Source organism: Cervus elaphus, chromosome 4, assembly GCF_910594005.1.
Source record: "Cervus elaphus chromosome 4, mCerEla1.1, whole genome shotgun sequence".
In the NCBI taxonomy this organism is placed as follows: domain Eukaryota; kingdom Metazoa; phylum Chordata; class Mammalia; order Artiodactyla; family Cervidae; genus Cervus; species Cervus elaphus.
In genome coordinates, this window is record NC_057818.1 from 36,498,015 (window position 1) to 36,525,422 (window position 27,408).

The 27,408-nt window shown below is 49.4% G+C and overlaps 1 protein-coding gene across 3 annotated transcripts in view; it reads left to right on the plus strand.

Moving 5' to 3' along the window:
• Positions 1-27,408, plus strand: part of ZFP90 (ZFP90 zinc finger protein) — a 161,492-nt gene that overhangs the window by 43,532 nt on the left and 90,552 nt on the right. Inside the window, exon 3 of one of the 3 annotated variants that reach the window (XM_043898905.1) lies at positions 2,451-4,368. The exons of 1 other annotated variant lie outside the window; for it this stretch is intronic. In XM_043898905.1, the coding sequence (XP_043754840.1) occupies positions 2,451-2,507 (57 nt within the window). In that variant the 3' untranslated portion in view covers positions 2,508-4,368. Of the gene's footprint in view, positions 1-2,450; positions 4,369-25,487; positions 25,584-27,408 lie in introns of those variants that run through there. One more of the 3 variants, XM_043898899.1, reaches the window with a different exon arrangement.

Genomic DNA, 27,408 nt, shown 5'->3' on the forward strand with positions numbered 1-27,408 from the left:
AGGAGTTAAGGTGGTCATCGTGGTCCCTGAGTTGCAGTCCCAGAGCTCCCTAGGCACAAGTCCATTTGAGGAGGGTGGCCTGACACCCTCGCTGTGGAGCAGGGCTGGAATTATTTTAAACTGGGTGGAACAGAGGACTTGGTGTCTCTGTGGTCTGTGGCCTGTGCACGTGGCGAGGCCGTGGTGGGAGGGACACCAGGGGCCCAGCTCTCAGCCCTCATCTGACCCCCCAAGGGTCATGCAGGGGTGGTGCCCTTCCTCCACCCCGAAGGTCTGCTTGACTCCCCTCAGGCCAAGTGGGCAGGGAAGGTCGGTCCAGAGGTCCTGGCCTGAGGCACTTGAGCAAGTCAAGGCAGATGCTTAGGGGTTGGCTCAGAGGCCACGGTAATGACGAGAGGCTGAGGCTGGATCAAGGTCACTCAGGCCGAGGGAGTAGGAACATCCTGTGAGATGGAAAATCTCAGGAGAGGATACATGCGGGGGGCAGGAGGGACTTTGGAGGAATGGGGGCGGGGCGTCCACTGCTGTTAGACTTGAGCCAGAGCAGCTGGGTTCAAGCCCCGGCCTGGTCAGTTACCAGATGTGGTGTGACCTTGGGCAAGTTAGACAATCTCTCTGTTCTTCCACTTACTCACCTGTAAAATGGGGGTCATAATAGTAACTTACACCGAGGACCACTGAGAAGGTTAAAGGGGTTAAGCGGGAAACACTTAGAACCCTGCCTGACACTTTGCAGGCCCCTGTGGCTCAGACTGGCCCCAGCCCTGCTGTGTCCCTCAGTGAATAGACAAGGACAGTTGATCTCCTGCAACCCCCTTTCCCCCGTGAGTGGCAGGAAAGGAAGGATGGATCCCCGCCTCAGAGCTAGTAGTGAGGCCAGTCCTGGCTGCTTCACTACCCAGAGGTATGGCCTCCAACAAATCACTGGGCTTCTCTGAGCCAGTCCCCGCACTGGCTGTGTGGGGGTGATGATTCCCGCCTCCAGGGTCATTTGAGGACTGGTGGGAGAACAGAAGGAAAGACCCAGCCTGGGGCTGGCATGCTACGATGCACAGTTCCTCCCCTGAGGCCTCAGTGACTCATTAGTGTAGCAAGGGACCCTAGGACCAATATAGCATGTGTTGCCAGTTTCAGTTCCTTGATTTCTCACCAGTCCGCCCCCTCCCTGCCAATCCCACCTCCTTGACCTTGTTCAGGCCCCTTAGCCATCAGTTCTGACCCTTCACACTCAGAATGAACTTTATAACATATAAATCAGAGCTTGGGACTCTGCCTACCACTGTCTCTGGCTCCCCAGTGTCCTCAGGGGAAGGTTCAGATGCCTTGACCTGATCTGTTAGGCCGGTGTGACCTGTCCCTGCCTGCTCCCCACCACCATCCCCAAAACTGCCTTCAGCATGCACTACATAGGAGCTACGTGGAGTGAATTGTTCCCTGGACACCACCTGGCACTTTTCTGTCTCCAGCTTTCCTGTATGGAGTTTATCAAATGAGCTGGACTTGGCCTCTGCAAACCCCGCCTTCTCTCTAGTCTCACCTCCACCTGTCGGAAAACCTCTCAAGCACGCTCCAGATCTTTTCCAGCCACCCTCACGTAATCAAGTGTCTGTCCTACTTTGACCTCGTCTTGCCTCACCACAGAAGCCAGCAGTGGGACAAGGAGGTTGTGGGGGGCCTGTCTTGTTTTTCTTGCTCCAGCTCACCCTCCACTTGCCAGTCCATCTCTTCGGGGATGGACTAGGGAGGAGGCGTGAGGTAGAGAGAGAAGCAAGAAGGACTTCCTTTTAAATTTTTATTCATTTATTTATCTTTGGCTGTGCTGAGTCTTCGTTGCGGCAAGCAGGGGCTTCTGTCGTTGCGGAGAACGGACACCAGGCATGCTGGCTTCAGCATTTGTGGCAAAGGGCTTAGTTGCTCCATGGTATGGGGGATCTTCCAGTACCAGGGATCAAACTGGTGTCCTCTGCATTGGCAAGGAGATTCTCAACCACTGACCACCAGGAAAGTCCCAAGAAGGTCTTTCTTGCTGCTGCAGCTGGGCCTTCATCCTGGCCTTCTCTGTGACTGATGTGAAACTTCTGGATCTTTCTCAGCTGGGTGCTTGCATGGGTTCCTCAGAGCTCCTCTTCATGCCCTCCCCAGTAGGAACCTCCAGTTGCAGTTCTCTGGAATGGGGTTCACCTCCTCCAGTGGCCATTTGTGACCTATGCCAGCCTCTTTCTGTCACTGCCCCTCACCTGGAAGGAAGCTCTGTTGGACAAGATCCCATTATGATAAGCCCAGGTCAGCTCCCTCTGTTGAGGATTTGGGAGTGTGGAGCGCACACTTTGTAGGCATCTGTCAGCCACTGTGAGAGGTTTGGATGTTAGCATTCTAAGAATGTGGGGAATGCCGCAGAGGGTTTGAGGCAGGGCAGTGAAATGATACATGTCTACTGTACCGGTCTTAAGGACAGTGGCCTTTCTCCTGGATGGAGCTATGGAGGACAGGAGAGCTGGCCAGCTTGAAGGTGGAGCTGATAGAATTGCCACTGGTTTGCATGTGAGGGGCAACAAAAGGAGAAGAGTCCAGTGTTTTGGGTGAGTAACTGGGTGAATGGAGGTGCCCGTCACTGAAAGAAGTCCAGAGTGGAGCAGGTTGAAGGGGCAGACATCAAGAGCTCATGTCTTGATCCTGCAACATTTGAGATGCCTGTCAGGTACCTAGTGGAACTATCAGGAGGCCAATATAAATGCAAGGCCTCCACCAGCCCATATGGTGCCTTTGTGCAGAGGCGGGAAGGGCATCCTTTCCTTCAGGCAAAGGTGGCCTCCTGCCAGGGCACACGGCTGGGTGAGCAGAGCACAGCTGGACCTCAGCCCTGTGGGTCCCCTTGGCCGCCCACCTGCCCTTGTGTGGTAAACAGACTCCCGAGCTCTGGGCGGCAGCTCACATCCGGAGGCAGCTCACAGGCCTGGAGCTCAGGGGAGCGTGTGGGGCTGTGGAGGAGCCACAGCTGATGGGATGCTTATTTGGATGCTGGTGGGAAAACGACTCCCCAGCCAACGTGGGGAAGAAGGACCTGGGGTGTGCCTTTGTGGATGAGAGCCTTTCTCTCCGGGTCAGAGCTGTCCTTCTCATCCTGCAGGTGAGGCCCCGCTGCTGCCCTGCCAGGCTGAGTAGCTGTGGGCCCCTCGCTCCTGTCTTCTCTGGGCTCATCCTGGGGAATGCCACGCATGTCAGGGTGAGGAAATCTTGTTCTCTCTCCTCTCACTTTCCATCCTTGACGCAGGTGCATTGACCTCTGTCACCGTACTGATGTCTGTAGTGTCTCCCAAGGGGGGTCTGTAAACAGATTAAGCACCAAGCTGTGGGGAGGGACATTCAGAGTGCCCCTGTGCACCCAACGGGGGAGGAACAAGCCACAGAGACCATAATGGCAGGAGAAGCAAATAGCCAGGCATTTGGCAGAGGGATGGTTGGCATCAGACTGCCTGGATTCCAATGCAGAGCCAGTTCTTACCAGCTGGCTGACCTCAGCAAGTCCATTACCAGCGTTGAGCCTCAGTTTACCCTGTAAAATGAGGATAATAATAGTATCTACCTCATAAGGCTGTGGTGAGGAATGAATGAGTTCTTTCACATAAAGCACTTAGCACAGTACTTCAAATTGTAAACACCCACTCCATCAATATTAGCTTACGTGGTGTATTCTAGAAAAGCCCTTCCCAGGGGAATGCCAAGGCCCCCTACTAGTTGCTGACCTGACCAAAGCAGGGAGGACAGGAAGTGGCAAGCGGACTTGCTGAGCTGGTAAAGCTGGGAGCTGCTTCCTGCCTCCCCAGATTGGGCACCCGAGGGCTCGCACCCCCAGATCCCCCAGAGCTGGGTGGAGGTCAAGCTTGAGTCATAGCCACTGAGCAGGGACTCTCCCCTTTGCAAACACTTCCAGGGAAGGCAGTTTCATGACTCCTCAGGACCCATCCAGAATTGCACAGCCCACATCTTCTGTATTTTCCTGCGGTTGCACATGAACCCTGAGAGGTCTGATCTTACACGTGAGTCCTTTTCTGTCTTCAGAGCAAAAAGGGACGTGAACTTGGTATAGGAATCTTTGTGATGCCTCCCCAGACCTTCTCTTAAGCCTCTATGGGGTCCTAAGCCCCTATAACATCTGATCAGTGCCTTAGACTCTTCTTCCAGAAAAAAACAGTCTCCCAAATATGTGCTCACAAGCCAAATTTTGCAAGTTTCCTCCTCTTTTCGGAAAGGTCCCTGATTTGACTTGGTGATTAGGCTGGTGGGCTCTGCAGCTGAATTTTCTGGGTTCCAAGACTGCTGCTTTTATTTACTGACTGAGACCTTTAACATGTCATGTGCTATCTCTGAACCTTGGTTTTCTTATCTTTAAAATGGAAGCGGCATTATGGACATGGGGAGAGGGGAGGAGAGGGTGAGATGTATGGAAAGAGTAACATGGAAACTTACATTCCCATATGTAAAATAGATAGCCAACGGGAATTTGCTGCATGGCTCAGGAAACTCAAACAGGGGCTCTTGTATAAACCTAGAGGGGTGAAGTGGGGAGGGAGATGGGAGGGAGGCTCAAAAGGGTGGGAATATATGTATACCTATGGCTGATTCCTGTTGAGGTTTGACAGAAAACAACAAAATTCTGTAAAGCAGTTATCCTTCAATAAAAAAATAAATTAATAAAAAAAAAGAAAAAAATGGAAGCAGCAATGGTGGTTCCTTCATAAGGTTTTGAGAGGGTTAAATGTAGGGTGACTAACTCACCCCATTTGGGACTTCTCATTATTATTAACTGTTTATTTTTATCTATTTATTTGACTGTGCCTGGTCCCAACTGCGGATCCAGCACACAGGATCTTTGATCTTCATTGCAGCAGGTGGAATTTTTAGTTGCGGCATGTGAACTCTTAGCTGCAGCATGCAAGCTCTTAGTTGTGGCATGTGGGATCTGGTTCCCTGACCAGGGCTCAGACCCAGACCTCCTGCATCATTGGGAGTGCAGTGTTAGCCACTGGACCACCAGGGAAGTTCCTGGGACTTTTCCATTGTTACACCGGAAGTCCCACTTTTAGGGGAGTCTCTCAGTAGTGGACAAACCAGGACAGTTGGTCACCCTGGAAAATTATGTAATGCCCAGAAAGCAGTTATCCCAGTGCAGGCAGTTCACCCAAGTCCCCTCATTCTCAGCAGATACTGCTGGGCTTTTTCCTGATTAATCCATCTGATAGAACTGTTGCCCTGGGGATCAGGAGTCCAGGACTCAGTTCACCACTTTGTCCCCGTCCTGCTTTAATGGGCTCCTGGGCAAACCTCCAGCCTCCCTGGGCCTCAGTTTGCTCACCCATCAAACAAGAGAGATGAACTTGAGAGTCACTGGGGATTCTTCCCACTAAAGCCTATGAGATTTATTCAGGGATGCTCTCCCAGTGTCTGGTAAGGCAGCCTTGAACGTGGATGGCATAGGTATGCACTTGCCTGCTTGACATGTCAGTGAGAAAAGCCCACGTGTATTCTAGGAACACAGTCTGCCCAGGGAGAAGCCTAGATTGGAAATTTCCTTGGCACCTGTCCTCAGCCACACCTCCTCCTTAGGGCTGAGAAAACGGGGAGAACACGGAGACCCTCTTCAGTCCTGAGAATTAGGTAGCCTAGCATTTCAGACCCAGCATCTAGAACAGAACTTGAAACATGGACGGTGCCTGACACATTTATTTGCAAGGTGAATGGACACGGTTGTCGGGTGAATGAACCAGAATAGGCAGGGAGGGGGAAGCAGTGCCCTCCAGGGGTGACCAACATGGATTCCCACTGAACAGACCATGGATCCCAACCCCAAGAGTGCCCCTCTGAGGTGACCCAGCTACTCCCAGACCCAGGGGCTCTAGGGGGTCTCACTGAAGGGGTCAATCCGGGAAAGAGCTGCCAGAAAGGTTACTAACAAAGTCCCTACTGCATCCCTTATGTTACATGCTACCATGTGGCTCCTATTCATTTTATTCCTCTTTCTGTTTCTTGGAAAATGGGAGCTGGATCTGCAAAGCCACAGGATCCCTTCTCGCCACTGCCCCAACACCTGACCTGGGCTGTCTCCTGACCCTTGACATTGAACACACATCCACTCTGGAATTAGGCATAGAGATTAAGGCAGTTTTCAAAAATTTAGAGCAACAGATTATTTTCCTGAAGAAATAAATGCATTCCTCTTACTAAGAAGAGCTCTCAAGGAAGCTGAACATTATGTCCAAGGTACCAACTTCCTCATAAGGAAAGTTGGAGAGGCGCTCTGCCCTTCAAGCCTTAGCATCTAAGGTGAAAACATGCAGGTTTGGATTGATTTCTCACAAACCGTGTGTTTGTAAAAGGAAAATGTCCAGCACACCCAGCATCTATACGAGGACACCTCGGGGCTCCTCCTGGCTGCAGAGAGACAGACCTTAGGTGACACAGAGGGTGCCCTGAGGGGACCCCTCCCACCTCTGGTGATGGAGTGCCCCTGATTCTGCACCAGCTTTGTTGTGGCCTGCATCCACCAGACTCTACACCCACAGGGCGGGGGCTTGCTGTGTCTTGTCCACTTGCTCTGAGCTCTGCACTACCCATTCCTGGACCTGGCCTGAGCAGACGTTCCCCAGATGCTTCCAGAATTTTATTGAGTTGCCCCTGTAGCCTGGGTAGTGACAAATTTACATGCCGGGCACACACAGATCTGTTGGTGAAAGCACTCCCTCCTCCCAGCCATCTCAGAAGCGAGGCCTGTGGAGAAGGGCATGTGTCACTCTGGGCCCTGGGCTCCCAGCCAGCCGGCTCCATTGGTCCCAGGGCTGACAGTCCGTCAACTCACCCAGAGCCCAGAGCCAGCCACACGCAGCCAGCGGGGAGTTGGCGGCCCTGTTTCTCCCTCCCTTTGACCCCTTCCCCCACTCTGACAGGTAGAGCACCTGGCTGGTCAGCCAGTGTTCCAGGTGCCAGAGACACAAGAGAGGCAAGGACCCTACTTGGGAAATCTCATTATTGAGGTGCACAGAGAAAGAGGCTCACCTTTGCTTCTCAAAGAGATAAGGTGAGTTACCCAGAGAAATGGACATTTGCCCCTGTGGCCTCTGGCATCCATCCTCCCTTCCCTTGGCACCCTGTTCACATTTTATTGGGATGCCCATCCTTCCCCTGGCAGCCTGTGGATGTCCCACCAGCCCCCAGCTGTATGGTGGGCCTTGACTGAGTGAAATGAGTCAGCACATCTGTCTGCCTGGCCCCAGTGATTGGCTCAGGGGTGGACCTCAGACCCAAGCTGGGTCAACCAGACCAGGGGAACTTTTGAAGGGCCCCTGAGACATGTTATCTTAATCATCTGGAGAAAGACCTACTGACTTGTCTGAGTGGTCAGAGCACAGACATGGGGGCATGGGTTTGGAACAAATTTGTCCCATTTGCGGTTTTGAGTGTGACCAGGCTGGGGATGAGGTCCAGAGGCAGGCAGGCCTGAGAGGATTCCGGGGTGATGGAGACACTGCCCTGCTCGGCTGGAACATCGGCTTCCTCTGGACTCTGAGGCTGCAGGAACCACCCCACTCTGTTGTGTTAGTTTGGGCTGGGTTATCTGTCACCTCCAGCTGAGAGCATGCTAGCTGATCTCACTAAACAGTAAGTTCCAATGAGGTTGCAAGGTCAAGACTGGGGCTGCCTGGGTTCAGGAGAATGAGGGCTAGGCAGCTAGTTGGTGACCCATTCAGGGACCCGTAGCCTTGCACCCCCAGCCCAGGAGAGGTGGGAAAGCACCCTCAATCAGACAGAGGAGCCAAGGGGCAGCGGGTCTGGTGAGGGGAGGGCTGGTGCTGGGATCCCTCACCTCCAGCCTGGCTGGGGCTCCCTCCCTTTAACTCTACCTGACTGGTAAATGCAGAGTGCAGTCCACTTAAAGAAATCAGAGCAGCTGCCACTTCAAAGCAGGAAAGATGTGTGTAGGTGGGTGGGGAGGAGGCGGGTAATTATGCAGGGAAAATAGTTTTCTTGATATTCTTCTGGAAATGTGCGTGGAGCAGAGAGAGCAGCAGGAGAGATGACAGGAAAGGGGAAATGTATTAATAGAGGCTGTGCGCTGTGCCTCTCCAAAGGGCCACGGAGTACAGTGTGCTTACCCCATGCTTGTCGGATCATAGCATCCTTTTTCACGTGGCATCTGAGACTCCATGGATACTCCTGGTGTGGGACTTCATCTAGGGGTTGACTAAAGGATTTCTTGGGAATGACTGAGTCCTCCTTTTGCGCGTGTTTGTACAATGCAGTGACTCTTCCTCATGACTAGAGGGGCTGGGCGCCATTTGCTTTGCACATTGGGACTTCTCTTGCTCTGACGAAGGAAAAGTGAAAGTTGCTCAGTCATGTCCGACTCTGCTACCCCATGGACTATACAGTCCATGGAATTCTCCAGGCCAGAATACTGGAGTGGGTAGCTGTTCCCTTCTCCAGAGATCTTCCCAACCCAGGAAAAGGGATCTGAACCCTAGCAGGGGAGGGGGCCGCAGTGTGCCCAGGAGAGGGACCCGCACAAGCCATCTCCTTGCCCCTTTAGGGATCTGCCCACTGATTCCACATACCTAGAATGCCTCGGGTGGCAGAGAAATGAATGCCCCTGAACTGTGAGAAGCAGCTCTGAGTCTGTGAATGTTGGATACGGATAATTACCTAGCTGTGAGTAAGCTGAACATTTCTTAGGGCTATTTTTACATAATTATAAATATTTGAGGATATTAAACTCCCAGGTTACGCACTGAGGGTATTATCTGAACAGTGGTTGGCTGCAGAGTTGGAAACGCAAACATCTTTTCATTCTTCCCTCCTAGAACACTTAGATTATTTAATGGGATTCAAAAGAAAAAAAAAGTGAAAATTCAGTTGAGGGAAGGGAAAAAAAAAAACCCTGGAAGCAAAGTCAGCTGCTTATATTTCTAAATAGCTCTAAATCAAAAAAGAAAGAGGACTGTGACCACTTCACTTAATTGCGGTGGGTTTGTGATGCACTTTCTCTATGGGTTAGAAAAGCAGTTACCATCAGACAACCTACTTGCGCCTCCATTGTGAGAAAATGTTCCCTTTAATGGGGCCAGCACACCAAGCCGGGGCCCTTTAAACCACTAAAGGCTTCCGGGAGCTTTCTCACATGTGTAGCTCCTGGGTGTGTGCTGAGAGCCCAAGGCTCCCTCCTTCCAAAGCACCCCGTCGTGGTGCTGGGGGTTCTTGACAGGAGAGGGGTCCTGCGAAGAAGTAGCAGCAGTGGAGGGAGGTCGGGGGCACGGGCGAGGGCTCTGCTGTCCTGGCCTCTATCCAGAGGCCCTGGGGTGCTTTGGGGCCTGCCCAGTGTCCCCCTCTCCCACCCCCATCCAGCGAAGTCTCACATCTCACCTGCTCCCCTCTGCCGTCCTCCCACCACAGGCACCATCCCTGTAGAAACTGCTCGCCTCTCTGTCCATCTCCTACTTTATTAACCCGCCCCCTCCCACCACAGCTTCCCCACAGCCCCTGGGGGTTGTTGCTCATTCTCCAGCCCCCCCTCCCCAAACACCCCTGAAGACCATGGCTCCTGGGCCCTTAAACAAAGCCCCCAACCTACCTCTGAGGCTCTTTCATGCTGTCCCCCCACTTCCCAGTCCTTGCTCTGGGCCCTGACTCACTCTTTCCCACTTCAAAGACCCGTCCTCATCCTGGGTAACTTTTATGAGGTGTGAATGCCCCGTCCCACCATCCAGGTCACAAGTTTCCTTGATGCCCCTCCTCTTGCTGCAACCTCCAGGCTGCTGTGTCGACTGGACCCCGTACAGTCTTGGCCACACCCAGCATTCTGTGTCCCTCTCAGGAGGTCTCTGGTCAGCAGCCCTGAGGATTTGGTGTCCCCTCGTTTCCAGCTGGGACCCTGTGTCTATCCCATTACCTCCCTCTGGGGCCCCCGAAGCCCATCATCTGCTTCCCTGGCTCCAGCTGCTGCCGTCTAAGACCCCTGCTTGGGCAAGGAGCCGCTGCCTGGTGACCCTACTAGCCATGCTGGTGGGAACCCCACCCCGGTTCCCTCCTACTCCCCCACCCCACCCCACCCCTGCTTCTGTCCCTAGTTTCTCCCATCACAGTGAGACACCCATGAAGACATGTTAATGTACAAATTCTTCCAAGTAAAATAACCAGGGCTTCCTTTTGCTTGAGTTGTGAGCAACCTGCAGGGTCATCCTCCGAGTCCCTGGGGCATCCCTGCTTGCTTCTGCGGGGTGCAGTGGGGGTGGTGGGTGGTGATATCATCCAAAGCGGGGGCGATCTGGGAGGCTGTGCTCCCCAGACGATGCATCCAGCTATCCACGCTGGACCCCTCGCCAGCTCCCTGTCCTTGGGTCAGGGAGCAGGAAGAGGGTGGAGATGAGGGGGACGAACCCACAGGTCTTAGCTCCATCTGGAGTTCCCTGCCCCAGTGCCAGTGGGACCCGGGCGCCCTCTAGAGGCAGTGCGAGCCCTGAATGTGCAGCACACACCCAGGAGGGCACTGGCTTAAAGAGCCTGCCCATCAATTAGAAAAAGTACCCCCATAAATGTGGTCAAAGGACAGGAACAGAGACATTTGAAATGAAACACAAACGCTCAATAAAACATTAAGATGATGTTTACATAGGCAGGATCTGTTGCAAGCCTTTATATGCATCAACTCCTTTAAATCTCAAAAGCATTACTAGGGAGTATTCCTATCCCACAGATGAGTAAACTGAGGCACAGGAGGCAAAGTGACTAGCTCAAGGTTATAAAGTAAGTGGCATGGCCAGTATCTAACCCTGCGGCCTGGCACCAGAGTCTAGGACCTTTCTCATGACACCAGACTTGTTCTCAGCATGTGAAAAAACATATGCTCTGGCTAAAAAGTGAAGTGTAAATTAAAACTATTTGGTAAATTAATTTATTCTACAAGTATTTATTGGATGCTTATTGTGAGCCAGGCCCTATTTCAGATGCAGGGGAACAGATGCCAAAACATACAAAACTTTAAGCTTACACTCCAGTGGGAAGAGACAGACAGTGAACATGAAACCATATTCTATGGCATGGGGTAGGGCATGGGGGAAAATAGCAGGGTATGGAGGAGGGGGCCTGTTTAAATCAGATGTCAGCTGAACCTCTTTGAGAAGGTAACACTTGAGCTGAGACCTAAAGAAAGGGAAGGAGGGAGCCTGGTGGTTGTCAGTGAGAGGAGCGTTGGTCAAGTACCTGAGGTCAGTGCTGAAGGCGCTGTCTGCGTGGACAGGAGGTGGTGGGCTCCCGTCCCACCTCCCTGGCCCATCACCAGTGCCCAGGCCGTGGGAGGTGTTTAGGGAGGACTTGCCTGCTAACCATTAAGTGAGGAAAATGCCCTGGGCATTTGCTTACTTCTCTGCAACCAGTCCCATGTGACAGCTGACCCCATGTGTCTCAGCAGAGGAGGGTGTGATGTGGGGAAGTAGAAGCGAAGCCCCCACGAATATTTGGGTGGAGATAACTAACCCAGATCTGCCCTTCTCAGCTGGGATGGCAGCAAAAGTCAGCCCTGTGAAATGCGATGAGAGAGGTTTGATGACCAGGGGACCATCCAGCCCAAACCCCAGACTCTGAGGGAGCAGCCCACACAGGGGCCAGAGGGAATTGGGGATGAGTGCGCCCTGCACCTCTCGATGGGCCCAGCGGGGTCGTGGGTGCCCAGGCCTCCATGGTCTCTCTGCCTCTCCAGATCTAGGCGGCACCTGGGATTCACAAGCGAACTTCCCTTAAGTGAGGTCCCTGACAGTTGCCCTGGAGTAGAAGGGCCAGGACATGACTGTTGTCTGCATGGCCTACTTTCCTCCAGAGACGGAAGCCCAGAGGAGGGTCAGGGGTGGCCCTGGAGGAGGCGAACCCAGTTCTTGCCCAGTGCCTGCCACTCTCCTTCTTGCTGCGGCCAAAAGGCCATTCCTTTCACCGCTGGTTTCGCCTCATCACGTCCCTTTGAGATTTGATGACTCACTCTCTATAAATTGCGTGTGTTTCATATGGTGAACTGCCCTGTTGTCAGTGCTGAAAACTTCTGTTGATTCTTGTGTCCCCCTGGGTTCTTTAGAGTCCTGCCTAGGCCACCTTACAAAGGGGTTTTCAAGACGAGCACAAACTGGGCCAGAGCCCTGAACAGAGGGCAGCCAGGAGGAAGGGCCGTTCCGGGGGCCGGCGGGCTTCTCCGTGTCTCTCTCAGGCTCACACAGTCTCTGAGCTTGCTTTGCTCTCTTCTCTCTCCTGACCAACAGTTCCTTGGTTTCTCCTTCACTCTGAGTTTCCTTTCCCGTCTTCTAGCTTCCGCTTCCAGATAGTTTCTGCTTCCTCACATCTGAACATACTGCCGACCTCAACTCCTGACCTCTCCCTCTCCTCCTGTCCGCGTCTGCACCAGCCGCTCACCGCCTCCGTGCTGGACTTCTGCTGTCATGTGCCCAAGCTCGCTCACCCGCTTTTTGCCACAGCGTGCTGTGTGTCTCTGGATGGGTTGTTTTGGCTCACAGTCCTCTCCTGGTCCAATCAGCAGGGCTAAGAAGGGAGGACACGGACGGACCAGCACAGGGCTGCCTCGCCTGCCAGTCTCTGGGTGCTCTTGAGAGTCCTGCGGCAGGCACCACTAAAGACTGTCTGCCAGCGTCCCAGATGCATTCACTGTTTTAATCTGTTTACTCATGCTTGAGTTTCATTTGTTGACCTTTGTTATTATTGCCTAGATATCTCTTAAGGATCCTTAAAAATTCCTCAGCCACCCAGCCTTGGTTCACTGTGGAGGCTCCTACCCAGACGCCTGGCGGAGGGAGGGTCGTTCATAGTAAAACCAACAGTAGATCATTTCCTCCTCCCTCTTTAGTCTCGCCTTTCATCAAAGGGAGGAGGAACCATATTTAATAAACATCATCCATGACTTTAGATCAACGGTCTCCAAACATTGCAATTCTTCCAGAAACGGTATCTCTCTTGCCCTCACAGAAGAGCATGTGGTCAAGAGGAGATTGAATAAAGTCCTTTAATCAGCTGCAGTAGTATTTGAATCATTTAATTTAGGATCTGACAACCACACATTATTTTTTAGGCCAGTTTTAGCCAACCAGGAGAGCTGGCCCAGTCTGACCCATGCTTCATAAATCACCTCCTTGCATAATTGCAGAAAGTTTGGGGAAGAGATTTTTCTGAGGCTTTTCAAACATAATCAAAAACAATCTCCCAGGCTGTGTATGCCTAGCAGGAGTCCTTGGCCGTGCTCCCTTCACACGGCCCTGTAGCTATAGAGCGAGCCCTCGGGCTGGCGGGAGCCAGAGACATGAGGCAGGGAGCTGTCACCCCCCGCAGCCTGTGCTTTTTATTTCTGGCTACAGGTTCGCATGGCCAGGAAAACAAGTCAAATCAAATTAGATGCCAGACACACGCTGCTTACTGCAGCTCACCCTCTACTGCCTCAGACTCTTCAACACCTGCTGAAACCCCCTCACCAGAAAAAATGAAAGAGGAGCTTCTGATTGAAAATAGCACCTGCCAAACACCCCCAGTGTGGCCTATGCCACAGTCACATTAAATCGCTTGTGAAGTCCAGGAAAGAGTGAAATGCAAGACATCCCCCTGTACCTCCCCCCAACCCCCGCCGCCCCCGCTCAGAACCAGTCTGACATCAGCTACATCTGAGCCTCTGGCAGACATCCCCTCTGACCTATCAGGCAGGTGAGGTTGGGCTGAAAAAAAAACCCATGGGACTTCATTCTGTCCCTCCTGCAAGCGACAGCCACATGTCTGCACAAAGGGCTAGATGTTAGACCAGTCTTCCCATTTTTCTCCATCTAGTCCAAGGAAGAAAAGTGGCAGAAAAGAGGCTAGGGGACCAGAGCAGGGCTAGTGGCCTTCCTGGGACCACATAGCCTTCTTAGAGACACAGTTCTGATGAGTAAGTGGCATTAAGAAAGGAGGAATCTGGTGTGGGTCAGTGCAGGCAGGGAATTGTAAGTTTTTTGTGAAGGCAAGTTTTTTAGTTTCTTAGTTGGGGGTTTATTGATGTGAGAATAGAACCATCAACAGCCAAAGTTACAAGGGGGAGTGTCCCTGCAGGGGTCCAGGGAGATCCTGGGCTGGAACCAAATGTGGGAGTCCTCCAAGCCTCCCAGGAACTGTCAGTCACAGGCAGCATCCCCCGGTGTGGACCTGGGGCTGCTCACCCGTCTCCTAGCTCTGGGTCCTACTCCCCCTAAAACCTGAACTCACAAAAGACTCTGGGCTCACGAATTCTAGCCATCACACTTGATCCAGTAGTGTGAGAACGACTATCAACTAAGGAGATCTCCTTCTGGCTCCTTCATGGGGTGGTCTCCAGGGGACAGAGTGGTTCATGCACTCTTGTCAAAGTCCTGGGCAGTGAGGGCCACTGTCCTATAGGTGTTTGTCAGGAAGCCCCACCCAGAACATCCTCAGAGGGCATCTCAACAACAGCTGTGCCTACTTAAGATGGGAGTTGGGGGGACTTTCCAGGTGGTCCAGTGGTTAAGAATCTGCCTGGCATTGTAGGGGATGAGCGTTCGATCCTTGGTCAGGGAACTAAGATCCCACATACCTCGAGGCAACTAAGCCCACATGCCACAATGAAGTTCCTGTGTGCCGCAATTAAGACCCGACCCAGCCAAATAAATATGTGTATATATATATATATAATGAGGGTGGGGATGGAGCTTGGGGGAGGGCTGCCCCTCATCCCCTGTTGCATCACCATTGCCTGCACCCTCACCCCAATACAGGCCTGACTTTTCCAATTAAACTTTGCCTCTGCCACTCACTGCTGTGTACCCTTTAGCCCCGGTCTGAATTTCTGACCCTCGAAAACAGAACAGGGCTAACATGAGCCCTTCCCTTCCAGGGTTGTTGTGAAAATTGAGATAAGAGTTCTAGGGCATAAACTATTTCAGATATAATAAAGATAATGGATGTTTTTAACCTCAGTGCAACTGGAGACCATAGAAAATATAGATGAGTAAAGACTGGAAACACGACCTTGTTCTAGAAAGATGTTTTGAATTGACACAAGAATGACGTACATTTTATTAGGGAAAAAAAGTAATTTATGTGTAGCCCTACAGACATGACTCATAAAATAGAACTAACTATAAAACAATTTATCTTTGTCTCCCTTTGTCCTTTAAACGTACTTATGAAGCTACCTTTTTCCCCAGCCCCTGGGTGAAATCTAAACTAAATCGCCTTCTGACCCCTTCTTCACCCCTTGGCTGATGTCTTTTTGTTCCTCCCGGAGGCTTTCTGATCAGGCCGTGAGACAGCCCCATGCTGGCTCTCTCCTGTCAGCGGCCACCTCTCATCCTCTGCAAGTGTTCGTTCATCCTCTGCCCTCCTGATCTCCGGGCGGGCAGGGAGATCCCGACACGACTACTCTCCTAGCTGCCCCGCGAAGCCATCTGGCCAGCCTGTCTCCTTCCATCAGGATTTTTCTGGCATAAGTCGCCCCAGTTCACTGTGTCCCTGAGGCTCCAAAGGACTTGTCTTGAGCTTTCTGCAGTGGTCTCCCAGAAGCCCCGTCCCCCAAGCTTGAGGTGGGGAGGGAGCATCCTTCACTATCCCCCTGGGAAGAGGAGATTCATGGCCCCAGCTCTCCAGATGTCCCCACAGCAACCAGCACACTGCAAATGCCCAGGAAATGGCAGCCATCCTGGGCTCCTGGTCCTGCCCTCTGCCAGGGCCCAGGCAGGGGCTCTGTGGCCTCTGGGCCTTGACCACCCATGTCCTGAGCAGTTCTAAGCCCTCAGCCCCAGGGGCAACCCCAGATCCCTAAGTGACAGTTACTGAGAAGGGAAACTGGGATTCCACTCCAAGCCAAAGTTGCCTTCCTGGTCTTTGCCAACTGTCTCCAGGGAAAAGAATACTCCCCACCCTTACATGAGGTGGGTAGGTGGGCAGGTAAGAAGAAAGGTGTCCGGCAGCCACAGAAATATGGTGGATATGGCCGAGTCCCAGGCAGGCACCAAACAACCCCCACACTGGCTGCCTTGTTGGGTACCTTGGAACCATTAAGGATTTACTCAGGAGACCCAATGAGAGAACAGTTATGAGACCCCTTGCTCAGGGTGACCAAAGGGGTCTTAGAAGATCTTCTGTTTCCTGGGCTTAGAGGCAGAATGAAAACCGGACCCCAGGAAACAGAAGAGGAGAAAGCTGGGGTGAGGAAGGCAATAGGTATGGGAGGGAGAGGGGACTCAAGTCAGAGTCGCCCTGGGGACAAACCGAAGGTCTGAGGGTCAGCCTAGAAGCCCTGGGGCAGTGATCTGGGTCCTGTTTTCAGAGTGGCCCTAGAGGAGACAGATGGTCTGGAAGGCAGTGCCCTAAGAATGTCCCCACCAGCAAGCCTATCTCAGATGATTAAATGGCAGCAGATAAATTTAACTAAACGTGAGTAATGGGAACACAAAGGGGAAGTGAAGAGAAATAGAATATTTTAGCAACATAAGGAAATGAGAAGAAAATGACTTTGCAATGAAATGTCAAACTTCTGTGCCTGGAAGAGATGTAATACGGTCACTGCAGGCTCAGGGGAGCGGGGGAGTCTGTGGTTATTTCAAGCAAATTTTAATTCACTTCAATTTAATAACATATGGCCAAATTCTTTGGGGACAGTGTCAGGAGACAAAACTGGGAGTCAGAGGGTTCCAGCTCTGGTAACTGGAGTGTTTCTTGTGGTTTTACAAGGAGATGCTATACCTAAATTCATTCAGTCATCCATCCATTCATACAGGGAATGAATCTTAAAAGCTGAGGTTTAAGAAAACAAAAGATACAATTCTGCCTGCGCCCTCCCCCAGGAGATCCTGGTCAGCTGGGGAGAGACAGACAGGTAAACAGTTACAATGTAGGGACCCATTCTGGACCTAATGCTTGGTGCTCAATAGCAGTTTGTAGAATGAATGTATGATTGAAAGATTGGTTTTGAAAAGGCACCAAAAAGGAGGGAATATCAAGGTGGGTCTTGAGCGATGGGTTCCCCAGAGAGGCATGTAAGTCAAGGGCAGTCCAGGTAGCAGGGATTGCATGTGACAAGGTAGAATGGACCACAGGTAGCAAAGGGATGATGGTTATAATCCTGGGGCTGGAGGAGACTGCTCAGAGCGAGGGAGCAGGGTGAGAAGGGTCAAAGGACAAGAACAGGATCCATGGACCCTGATCATGCATCCTCAAGAAGGCAGACTCCAAAGACCCCCCCAGTCCATTATTAACTGTCCCTCACATCTTTACTCTAGGCCATGTGCCTGTTCATCCTTGGAGCTTCAACACAGACATTGCATCCACCAAGAAGCTTTTCTTTCTGGCTCAGGCTAGGGAGAGTCCCCCTTCCTCACGCCTGCTCCCAGTGTACCCTGCACCACCAACCTTGTCACTGCCCATCCCCAGTCACATTTTTAAAAAATTCATGCATGTACTTTTAAAGAAGTATTTATTTATTTGGCTGCTCTGGGTCTTAGTTGCAGCATGTGGGATCTTTAGCTGTGACATGCCAACTCTTAGTTGCAGCTTGTGATATCGAACCCCGGGCCCTTGCATTGGGAGCTCAGAGTCTTAGCCACCGGATCGCCAGGGAAATCCCCCCCACCAAGTCCCATGTTGGGTTAGTTCATCTGTAGGCTTGTCTATTTCCCAACTGAGGCTGCCATACCCAGCTCTGGTAATGCCCACACCACACTGGTCCCTTCCTGGATCCTGGCCAGGCTTTTGTGTCTATGGGACCCCATCCTAAGGATGGACAAAGTCCATCTGGAAATGTGGCTCTGGAAGCTGAAGTCTGAATTAAGGGCTGTTGGGGTGAGGGGTGAGGGTCTGGCCAAAGGAAGAGTGTTTTATTTCACATCACATTGGACTTTGCACTTTCTAGGGGGATTCTGGAAGAGCCCTGGCTCAGAGCCCTTAAGACCCCAGGACTCTGACTGGAAGGGGTGAGTGGTTAGGACTATTGGGCATGGGCAACAAAGTCAGAGAAACCTGGCTCCAGGGGAGAGAAGCTGGAATGGTTGAACTGGTGGGATGGGTACCGGGCCCACTGAAGTCAAGGCTCAAAATGGCCTAGCAGAGCAGGGCCTGTAGGAGAGCCTCCTCCCTGGACAGCCGCCAGCGGGACAGGCCGCCCAAGAGAAAAATGACAGAGCTGTAGGTATCCTGGATGTCCACTAGAGGGAAACAGAGGATAAGCCAGCTGGTGGGTTGCCATGGTAACCACAGAGCCCACTGCTGCCTTATCCCTACTCTGGCAGGGAGGTGCAGAGAACGCCCAAGCTGGGTGTCACAAATGCTCCTGCATCTGTGGCCATCAGCTCCAGGCACAGGCAGGGACGAAGGACTCAGGCGACTCACTTTCTTGTTTTCTCAAGTCCACTCAGGTCATACTTTTCCTGGTTGAGCCAGGCATAGCAGTTGTGGAAGAAATATAAAATGTGGTTTTGGATCAGCCAAACCAGAGCCTTCCTTTTAAAGATGAAATAGAAACCCAGAGAGGGAAAGACACATGCAGGAGACCACACAACAGCAGTCCTGTAAATGGAGCTGGAGAGAAAGACCAGTATAACAACGTGTCATTTTTTTATTACCGTTTTTTAGTTTAGAATGTTGTAAACCCCACGATTAAATATACTTGTGTGTATGCATATATATAATGCTACAGTGTAACTGAAGAATCTCCTTTAGCTGATCACATGCATCTTTTCCTTTCTATACCATTTTCTTCCTCTCCAGTTAGTGTCTTTCCTTGTCTGGGCTTCTATTGCTTTTATAAAATGAAGAAGCTGGCCTGGCTGATCTTGAAATCCTCGCCCTCTATAATTAAGCAAAGGCTTCATTTCTAGTGAAGCCACTCACAGGACTAGTGAGTGGCTTTAATCTGTTTTGAATATTTCAAGTTCAGAGGTGGTTAGTGTAATGTAGTGTCTAGGACTCTAGTTGCAAGAGATGGAGAAGTCATTTTAAACTGGCAAAGGACAAAGGAAATTATTGGTGCATGTGATCAAACTATGCACCAGCCGGGCAACAGCTGTACACACAAATCCAGCAGGACTCATTCAGACAATCTTCCTCTCCTATGTTTTCTCTCTCATCCCCCTTTCCCATTCCCTTCTCCCACCCTCCATCGCCCATCCCTTCATAGAGGAGGGACAAGAAATTCCTTCAAGAAAGGGGGGGTGCTACTGAGACAGAAAGGAAGGGATGTTGAGCAGAAGGGGGCAGGAAAGATGCCCATTACAACATATTAAATGGGTTATCCTAGTAATTAATGAAAACTTAGGCCCTGAATCTACTGACAATAAGGGAAAAATCTGGTGGTCCAGTTTAAGGTGCAGGTGTGGTGGCCTGCATGCACAGTGACCATCAGGCGAGTCTCAGTAGCAGCCAGACTCTGGTCTGATGACTAGTGGGTGGTGATCCACAGAGGGGCATGAGAGCTCGGGGGGGAAACTGTGCTGAGCCTATAGGGTCAGAGGCAGGCAGAAGACCCCATTGGAGGGCCCTCGGAACAGGATCACCAGAGACTCAACTGTAACGTGGGAGAGTATATGCACAGGGTTTCCCAGTGGCTCAGATGGTAAAGAATCTGTCTGAAATGTGGGGGACCCAGGTTTGATCCCTGGGTTGGAAAGATCCCCTGGAGAAGAGAATGGCTACCCACACCAGTATTCTTGCCTGGAGAATTCCATGGACAGAGGAGCCTGGCAGACTACAGTTCATGGGGTCGCAAAGAATTGGACACGACTGAGCGACTAACATTTCACTTTCCAAGAGCATGCCTGAGATAGGATGAATCCTGGATCTGACACTTGGTAGCTAAGTGACCTTGGCACACTTCTTAAATTTTCTGAACCTGTTTCCTCATATGTAAAATTGGGATGAGAATATCTATTTCATAGGTTGTTGAATTCAGTTGCTGTAGTGAATGTGAGGCACCTAGCCAGGCAGAAACTTCCAATAACTGTTATTGCCATGTGGATATCTTTTCAGCAGTAGATGCACAGTGGCAGGCAGGTGGCTTGAGCCCCACACTCCACCGAAGGATGCTCTGGAAGTTGCAAACTGACTGAAGCAGGTGCTTGGTCTTATCTGCAGTAGAGGACCAGGGTGCTGAGACTCGCTTCCCTGAGTCAGACTCAAAGCTCAGCCAAAGATCTTGCTTGCAGTGGAGGGCTGAAGATACACAGCCCCCACTCAGGGCCCCCGTCTAGTCTTTCTGGCTTAAGTGTGTACACGGAAGATAGTCAGGGGACCTGAGTTCCCTGGTACTCCAGGAATTGCTGGTTTTCTGACTTAACAGGGTTGGATTTGGGCCAGCTACTTTTGCCAGGACCTGTATCCTGTCACGAATTTTCATGGAAACTGGAGAGTGGCACATTTTAATGAATGTTTTAAAATGACTGGAACTTGAATATGCCTGTGTTATAGGGGAGGCCCCAGCCAGAAACCTAGACCCTTAGCAGACCGAGTGAAGAGTTAATGGTCAAATCTATGTGGGCAGTAAAAGAGCAGGCGATGTAGAAAACACATTACCTCTGCCCTGGCTGAGACAGAGTCCCGCTGAATCTAGCATCTTCTGCTCCGCAACACCCTTGCCACCACGTTTCAGGGTGTAAAGAGGCTTTCGGGTACCACTAGCACACTTAGAGGCTCCCCCCCAATCTCCCTAGCCCAACCCCTGTGCAGGGAACCTGGACGGGACCTGCAGGAAGGTCTTTTCAGCAGGAGAACTGTGAGTCTGCAGCAGATGCTGAGGTAGTTGTCATGGAGACAGGAGGATGCAGAGAAGAAAGTGACTCTTGATTGGCTGGGCGGCTTGTAACGGCAAGCTGGCATGGTGGTCTACCCGCAGGTATGAACCTGTTCGAGGAAACTGGCCACTCGGATGTCTGTGCTTTGTGGCCAGTCTATAACTGTCCCCTGACCTCCAGCAGCAGAGCCGGATGGCGTATGGCCTCGCTTTCCCTGAGAGGTGCCCTGACCCTCCCGTCCAGAGTGCAGACCTCCAGCAGAAGGAAGGGGACCATGCCTGGGACCCAGGGGTCAGTGTCTAGAGCTACTCAAGGCTGCTCTTGGGCTCCCCACAGACCATCCCCCCATTCCGCAGTGGGTTTGGCTTCCTCCCCAGGGCTCAGAGCCCTGTGGGATATCCAGAGCGGCAGTCATCTGACAGGCACCAGTTAGCACTCAGACCTTAGGTGAACTGGTTTGGGAGGATGGTTAGGGGTAGCTCGGGTTTGGGGCAGGATTTCAGAACATGAGGAGGAATCAGAGATTCCTCCCGGGTGTGTGTGTGTGTCTGTGAATCTGTCTATGCAGAAATCCAAGCCAGCCACCAGAGTGATGTGACTCAAGGGGTTTTGCCCTCCAAAATCTCCAGCTGGTCCTGTCTCAGGTTTTATAAATAATCCTTGAAATGGACATTTGAAAACTTTTTAATCTTAGGTTAAAAAATGGATAAACCTATCTTTGCACCATTTTGCTATCCTACTGCCATTGAGCACCGAAGGCTGAGCACACCCAGCTCCAGCCCAGCTTAGGTCTCCCTCCTGCCTCTCAGAGATCCCTTCTGATCCCTAGAGCCTGTGATGAGTGACATCTCATTCTTTCAAAGATCACCTGTCTTTTCTCTCACTACTTTTAAGATCTTTGGGTTTTTTTGTTTGTTTGTTTGTTTGTTTCACTAAGATGTGTCTCAGTGTAAGTGTCTTTTTATTTATCTGGCTCGGGATGTTGGTATTCCAGAATCTGTAAGTTTGTAGCTTTCATCAGTTCTGAAAATTCTCAGCCTTTATCTTTTCAAATATTACTCAGACCCATTATTTTCTTCTTTTATTCTTTTGGAACCCAGTTAAATACATTATGCATTCTCAGTCACTTGTCATGTCCAACTCTTTGTCTGCCTTTGGACTGTAGCCTCCCAGGCTCCTCTCTCCATGGGATTCTCCAGGCAAGCATACTGGAGTGGGTTGCCATGCCCTCCTCCAGGGGATCTTCCTGACCCAGAGATCAAACCTGGTTCTCCTGCATTGTTGGCATATTCTTTTATTTTTGGTAGAAACTGACATGCTGATTTTATTTTTTTTATTTTTTTCCATTTATTTTTATTAGTTGGAGGCTAATTACTTTACAATATTGTAGTGGTTTTTGTCATATATTGACATGAATCAGTCATGGATTTACATGTATTCCCCATCCCGATCCCCCCTCCCACCTCCCTCTCTACCCGATCCCTCTGGGTCTTCCCAGTGCACCAGGCCCAAGCACTTGTCTCATGCATCCAACCTGGGCTGGTGATCTGTTTCACCCTAGATAATATACATGTTTCGATGCTGTTCTCTCGAAACATCCCACCCTCGCCTTCTCCCACAGAGTCCAAAAGTCTGTTCTGTACGTCTGTGTCTCTTTTTCTGTTTTGCATATAGGGTTGTCGTTACCATCTTTCTAAATTCCATATATGTGTGTTAGTATACTGTAATGGTCTTTATCTTTCTGGCTTACTTCACTCTGTATAATGGGCTCCAGTTTCATCCATCTCATTAGAACTGATTCAAATGAATTCTTTTTCATGGCTGAGTAATATTCCATGGTGTATATGTACCACAGCTTCCTTATCCATTCGTCTGCTGATGGGCATCTAGGTTGCTTTGTTGGCAGATTCTTTACTGCTGAGCCACTGGGGAAACTCAGATCAGATATATTATAGCTCTCTGCTTTACATCTTTTCCTTCTCTTTGTCCTTTTGTGAATAATTTCCTGAGGTCTAGATTCTGCTCACTGGTTTTCTCTCCAACTATGCCTAATCTGCTGTTAACTCTGTGTGTGAAGTTTTAAATGTTACCTACATGAAAGTGAAGTGAAAGTCACTCAGTTGTGTCCGACTCTGCGACCCCATGGACTATACAGTCCATGGAATTCTCCAGGCCAGAATACTGGAGTGGGTGGCCTTTCCCTTCTTCAGGGGATTGAACCCAGGTCTCTTGCATTGCAGGCGGATTCTTTACCAGCTGAGCCACAAGGGAAGCCCAAGAACACTGGAGTGGCCTTTCCCTTCTCCAGTGGATCTTTTCGACCCAGGAATCAAACCAGGGTCTCCTGCATTGCAGATTTTTTACCAATTGAGCTATCAGGGAAGCCTGTAACCTACTATAGTTTTTCTTTTTTTTTTTTTTTTAGTTTTTCATTTATAAGAATTCTACTTGGATCTTATTCAGTTCTGTTTTATAAGATTAATATAAAAATCTTGATCTCTACTCATACACTAAACCCATACTTGAATTTATTAAAATAATTTTTGAAACATATTAGACATATTATTATTAATTCTGTGTTTGAGAACTCCATTTGACATTGTTATAAATCTGACTATACAGTTTTTTCCTGTCTGTCATTCTTTGTTCCTTGTTTCCTATATGTGTTTTGTGATTCAAGACTGTGAGCTCCTATTTCTTGGGAACATAGTTTCCTCCAGGCAGGATTTGTGCTTACTTTTGCCAGATGCTCCATTAACTTGGGACCAACAGAAACTAAGTTTTTAGTTTGTGAAGGTTTTTTTTTTTTTTGGCTGTGATTGGTCTTTGTTGCTGCACACTGGGCTTCCTCTAGTCAGGGCTAGTAGTACCCTTTGTTGCAGTGCTTGGGCTTCTCGTTGCATTGGCTTCTCTTGTTGCAGAGCACAGGCTCTAGGCGCCTAGGCTTCAGTAGTTGTGGCTCATGGGCTCTGGCGCACAGGCTTAGTCGCTCTGTGGCATGTTGGAGATCTTCCCGGACCAGGGATCGAACCTGTGTCCCCCACACTGGCAGGCAGATTCTTAACCGCCTACACCACCAGGGAAGCCCCTAGCTTGAAGTTTTTTAGAGCACTCAGGGACTGTGAATTCAGGTTGCAAATCCACATAGGGACCCTCTTGTTGTTGTTACAAATTCTCCGGGGAGATATGTTCCACCTCTTCCACTCATTGCCAAGATTTGAAACAGGCAATTTACCTTTAGTCTCCACCAGGCGGGTGTTCACCCTTGGGGTCCCAATTTGAATTGGGGTGTGTTTGTGTGTCTTCTGTTAGATACCCATCCTTGGACGGGGTTTGAGTTTCATCACCTGGCCTCAGTACTTACAGGACCATGAAGCAAAGTTCAGGTTTGTCTCATCTGGCAAATGACTTCCAGGTGAAAACTAGTTTTCCGTGGTCTGTCTACTACTCTGAGTTAGTTTTGCTTCATTTTGGCTCTGTGTGTTCCTTACCCATTTTGTAATTCCCCAATGCCTTTAAAAAGATTTTCAAAATATTTCATCGATAAAATGGACGTGTGTTCGTGAGTTCTTTAGAGGAAACCCGCTAATACTAGACTTGCGAGCTCTGACTCTGCTTCAGCCTCTTTTAACCGCCTCAGCTTCTTCTCATAATCAATTAATTACACAGCCTCTTAACTGTTGTGAGCTGAACCCCTGCCCCACCTCCCCCGGCAACCGAAGCCCAGTCGTTTTTCCACTGCATCCACTTACTACACAAATAATGAAAATGCAGCCTGCTCTCCTTACACTCCCTCATCCTGTTCTCTAATTCCCTTTTCCCTTGCTTTGGGGAGGCCTTGGGGTAGTTTATAAACCCTCCCCTTCTTCTGGGTGCTCGCAATGTTTTCTTTCTCCCATTCTTCTGGCTGCGGGTGTAGAACCTCACATTCCCCACTAGGTGGAGGGCTTGCTCTTCTGAAGAATTCTTCCTTTAGTCACCTCACGTGCGTGTATGCTCAATTTCTTAAATCGTGTCTCTGCAACTCCATGGACTGTAGCCTGGCAGGCTCCTCTGTCCATGGGATTTCCCAGCCCATACGGGAGCCGGTTGCCTTTTACTCTTCCATGTGATCTTCCAGACCCAGAGATCAAACCTGTTTCTCCTGCGTGTCCTGCCTTGTCAGGCGGATTCTTTACGCCTGAGCCACCATGGAAAGCCATCATATATAACACACAGCAGTGTTAATGATACGGCTCATACCACATTACATCTCTAGTACTCATTTATAACTGGACATTTATATCTCTTGACTGCCTTTATCCAGTTTCCTGTCCCCCCTACCTCTGCCTCTGGTAAGTACAAATATGATCTTTTTTTCTATGACTTTGTATGTTTATTTGGTTTTAAAGTATAATTGACCTGCAACACTATGTTAGTTCTGTTACACAACATAGTGATTTTTTTCCTATTCATGTCAAATGATCGCCTAGTTACAGTAGAGCACCACAAAGACATTACTTTGTCACTGACTGTATTTGCCACACTGTAATTTTATACAGATGGCTCATCTCAAGACTGGAAGTTTGTACCTCTTAATCTTCCTCATCTATTTCTCCCCCCAACCCCTTCTCCTAGGTAACCACTTCTGTTCTTTGTATCTGTAACTCTGTTTCTGTTTTATGTTTCATTTGTTTTGCTTTTCAGATTCCACATAGGCGTGAAATCAAACAGTATTTGTCTTTCTGTGACATATTTTACCTTGCATAGCGCCCTCTAGGTCCATCCATGTTGTAAAAAATGGTAAGATTTCATTCTTTTTTATGGCTAATATTCTATTGTGTATATACCACATCTTCTTTATCCATTTGTGTGTTGATGGGCACTTGGGTTGCCCATCATGGGTTGATGGGTACTTGGCTATTGTAAATAATGCTGCAGTGAACATAGGGGTACATATCTCTTTTGTAACTAAGTGTTTTTGTTTTCCTTGGATAAATGCCCAGGAGTGAAATTATTGGATCATGGTAGTTCTATTTTTAATATTTTGAAAAATCTCCAACTGTTTTTCATAGTGGCTGTAGCACTTTACATTCCCACCAACAGTGCATGAGGGTTCCCTTTTCTCAGTATCCTAACATTTTTTATTTGTTGTCTTTTTTATAATAATCATTCTGACAGGTGTGAGGTGATATCTTACTGTGGTTTTGTTTTCACTTCCTTGATGAGTGATGTTGAGATCTTTTCATATGTCTGTATGTCTTCTTTGGAAAAACGTCTGTCCAGATCTTCTGCCCACTTTTAAAATTTGGTTGTTTGGTTTTTTATGTTGAGTTGTACAAATATTTTGAGTTCTCTGAATATTTTGAATATTAACCCCTTATTGGATATATCATTTACAGGTATCTTCAGTAGATTTTTTTTTCCTGTTTCATTAGTAGGTGTCCTGTTTCATTAGTAGGTGGTCTTTTTATTTTATTGATATTTCCTTTGCAGGGGAAAAGTTTTTTGTTTGATGTAGCCTCATTAGCTTATTTTTGCTTTTGTTTCCCTTGCCCCGATAGACATATCAAAAAATATATTACTAAGACCTCTGTCAAAGAGAGTATTGCCTATGTTTTCTTCTGAACATTTTATGATTTCAGGTTTTACATTTGAGCCTTTAATCCATTTGAATTTATTTTTGTGCACAGTGTGAGAGAGTATCAGTTTGATTCTTTTGCATGTAGCTGTCCAGTTTTCCCAACACTGTTTATCAAAGAGGCTCTCTTTTTTCCCCCCATTGTATATTCTTGTCTTCTTTGTCATAGATTAATTGCCCGTATAAGTGTAGCTTCATTTCTGGGCTCTCTATTCTGTTCCATTGATGTATGTGTCTGCTTTTGTGCCAATACCATTTAGATCACTGCAGCTTCATCATATAGCTTGACATCAGGAAGTGTGATACCTCCGACTTTGTTCTTTTCTCAAAATTGTTTTGGCTATTCAGGGTTTTTAATGTTTCCATACACATTTTAGGATAATTTTTTTAGTTCTGTGAAAAACACCATTTGTCCCTCTTTTTTAATTATCTATTTTTATTTATTTTAATTAATTTTTGGCTATGCTGGGTCTTCGTTGTTGTGCAAGAGCTTTGTCTAGTTGCTGCAAGGTGGGGGGCTACTCTCTAGTTGAGGTGCTCGGGTTTCTTATTACGATGGCTTCTCTTGTTGCAGAGCATGGGCTCTAGAGTACACAGTAGTTTGGCGCACGGGCTTAGTTGCTCCGTGGCATGTGGAATTTTCCCGGACTAGGGATCGAACCAGGTCCGAGAAGGACCTGGGATTGGCAGGTAGATTCTTAACGACTGGACCAACAGAGAAGTCCCTCATCTCTCTTTTGAATGCAGAAGAATTTAGTCTCAGCTCTGAGTCCTGGTTACCAATTCTGGAACAACAGGAAATATTTCTCTTATCCCCTCATAGCAGTAAGTGACTCCACTGCTGCTAATCCAGTGGTTCCCATCACACTTAAAGTAAAATCCACACTCCTTATCATAGCCTCTAAAACCTTGCTTCATCAAACCCCAGCCTAACTGCCTGACCTCTGTGTCACTCTCCCTCCCCTTCACTCTGCTAGTTACATTAGG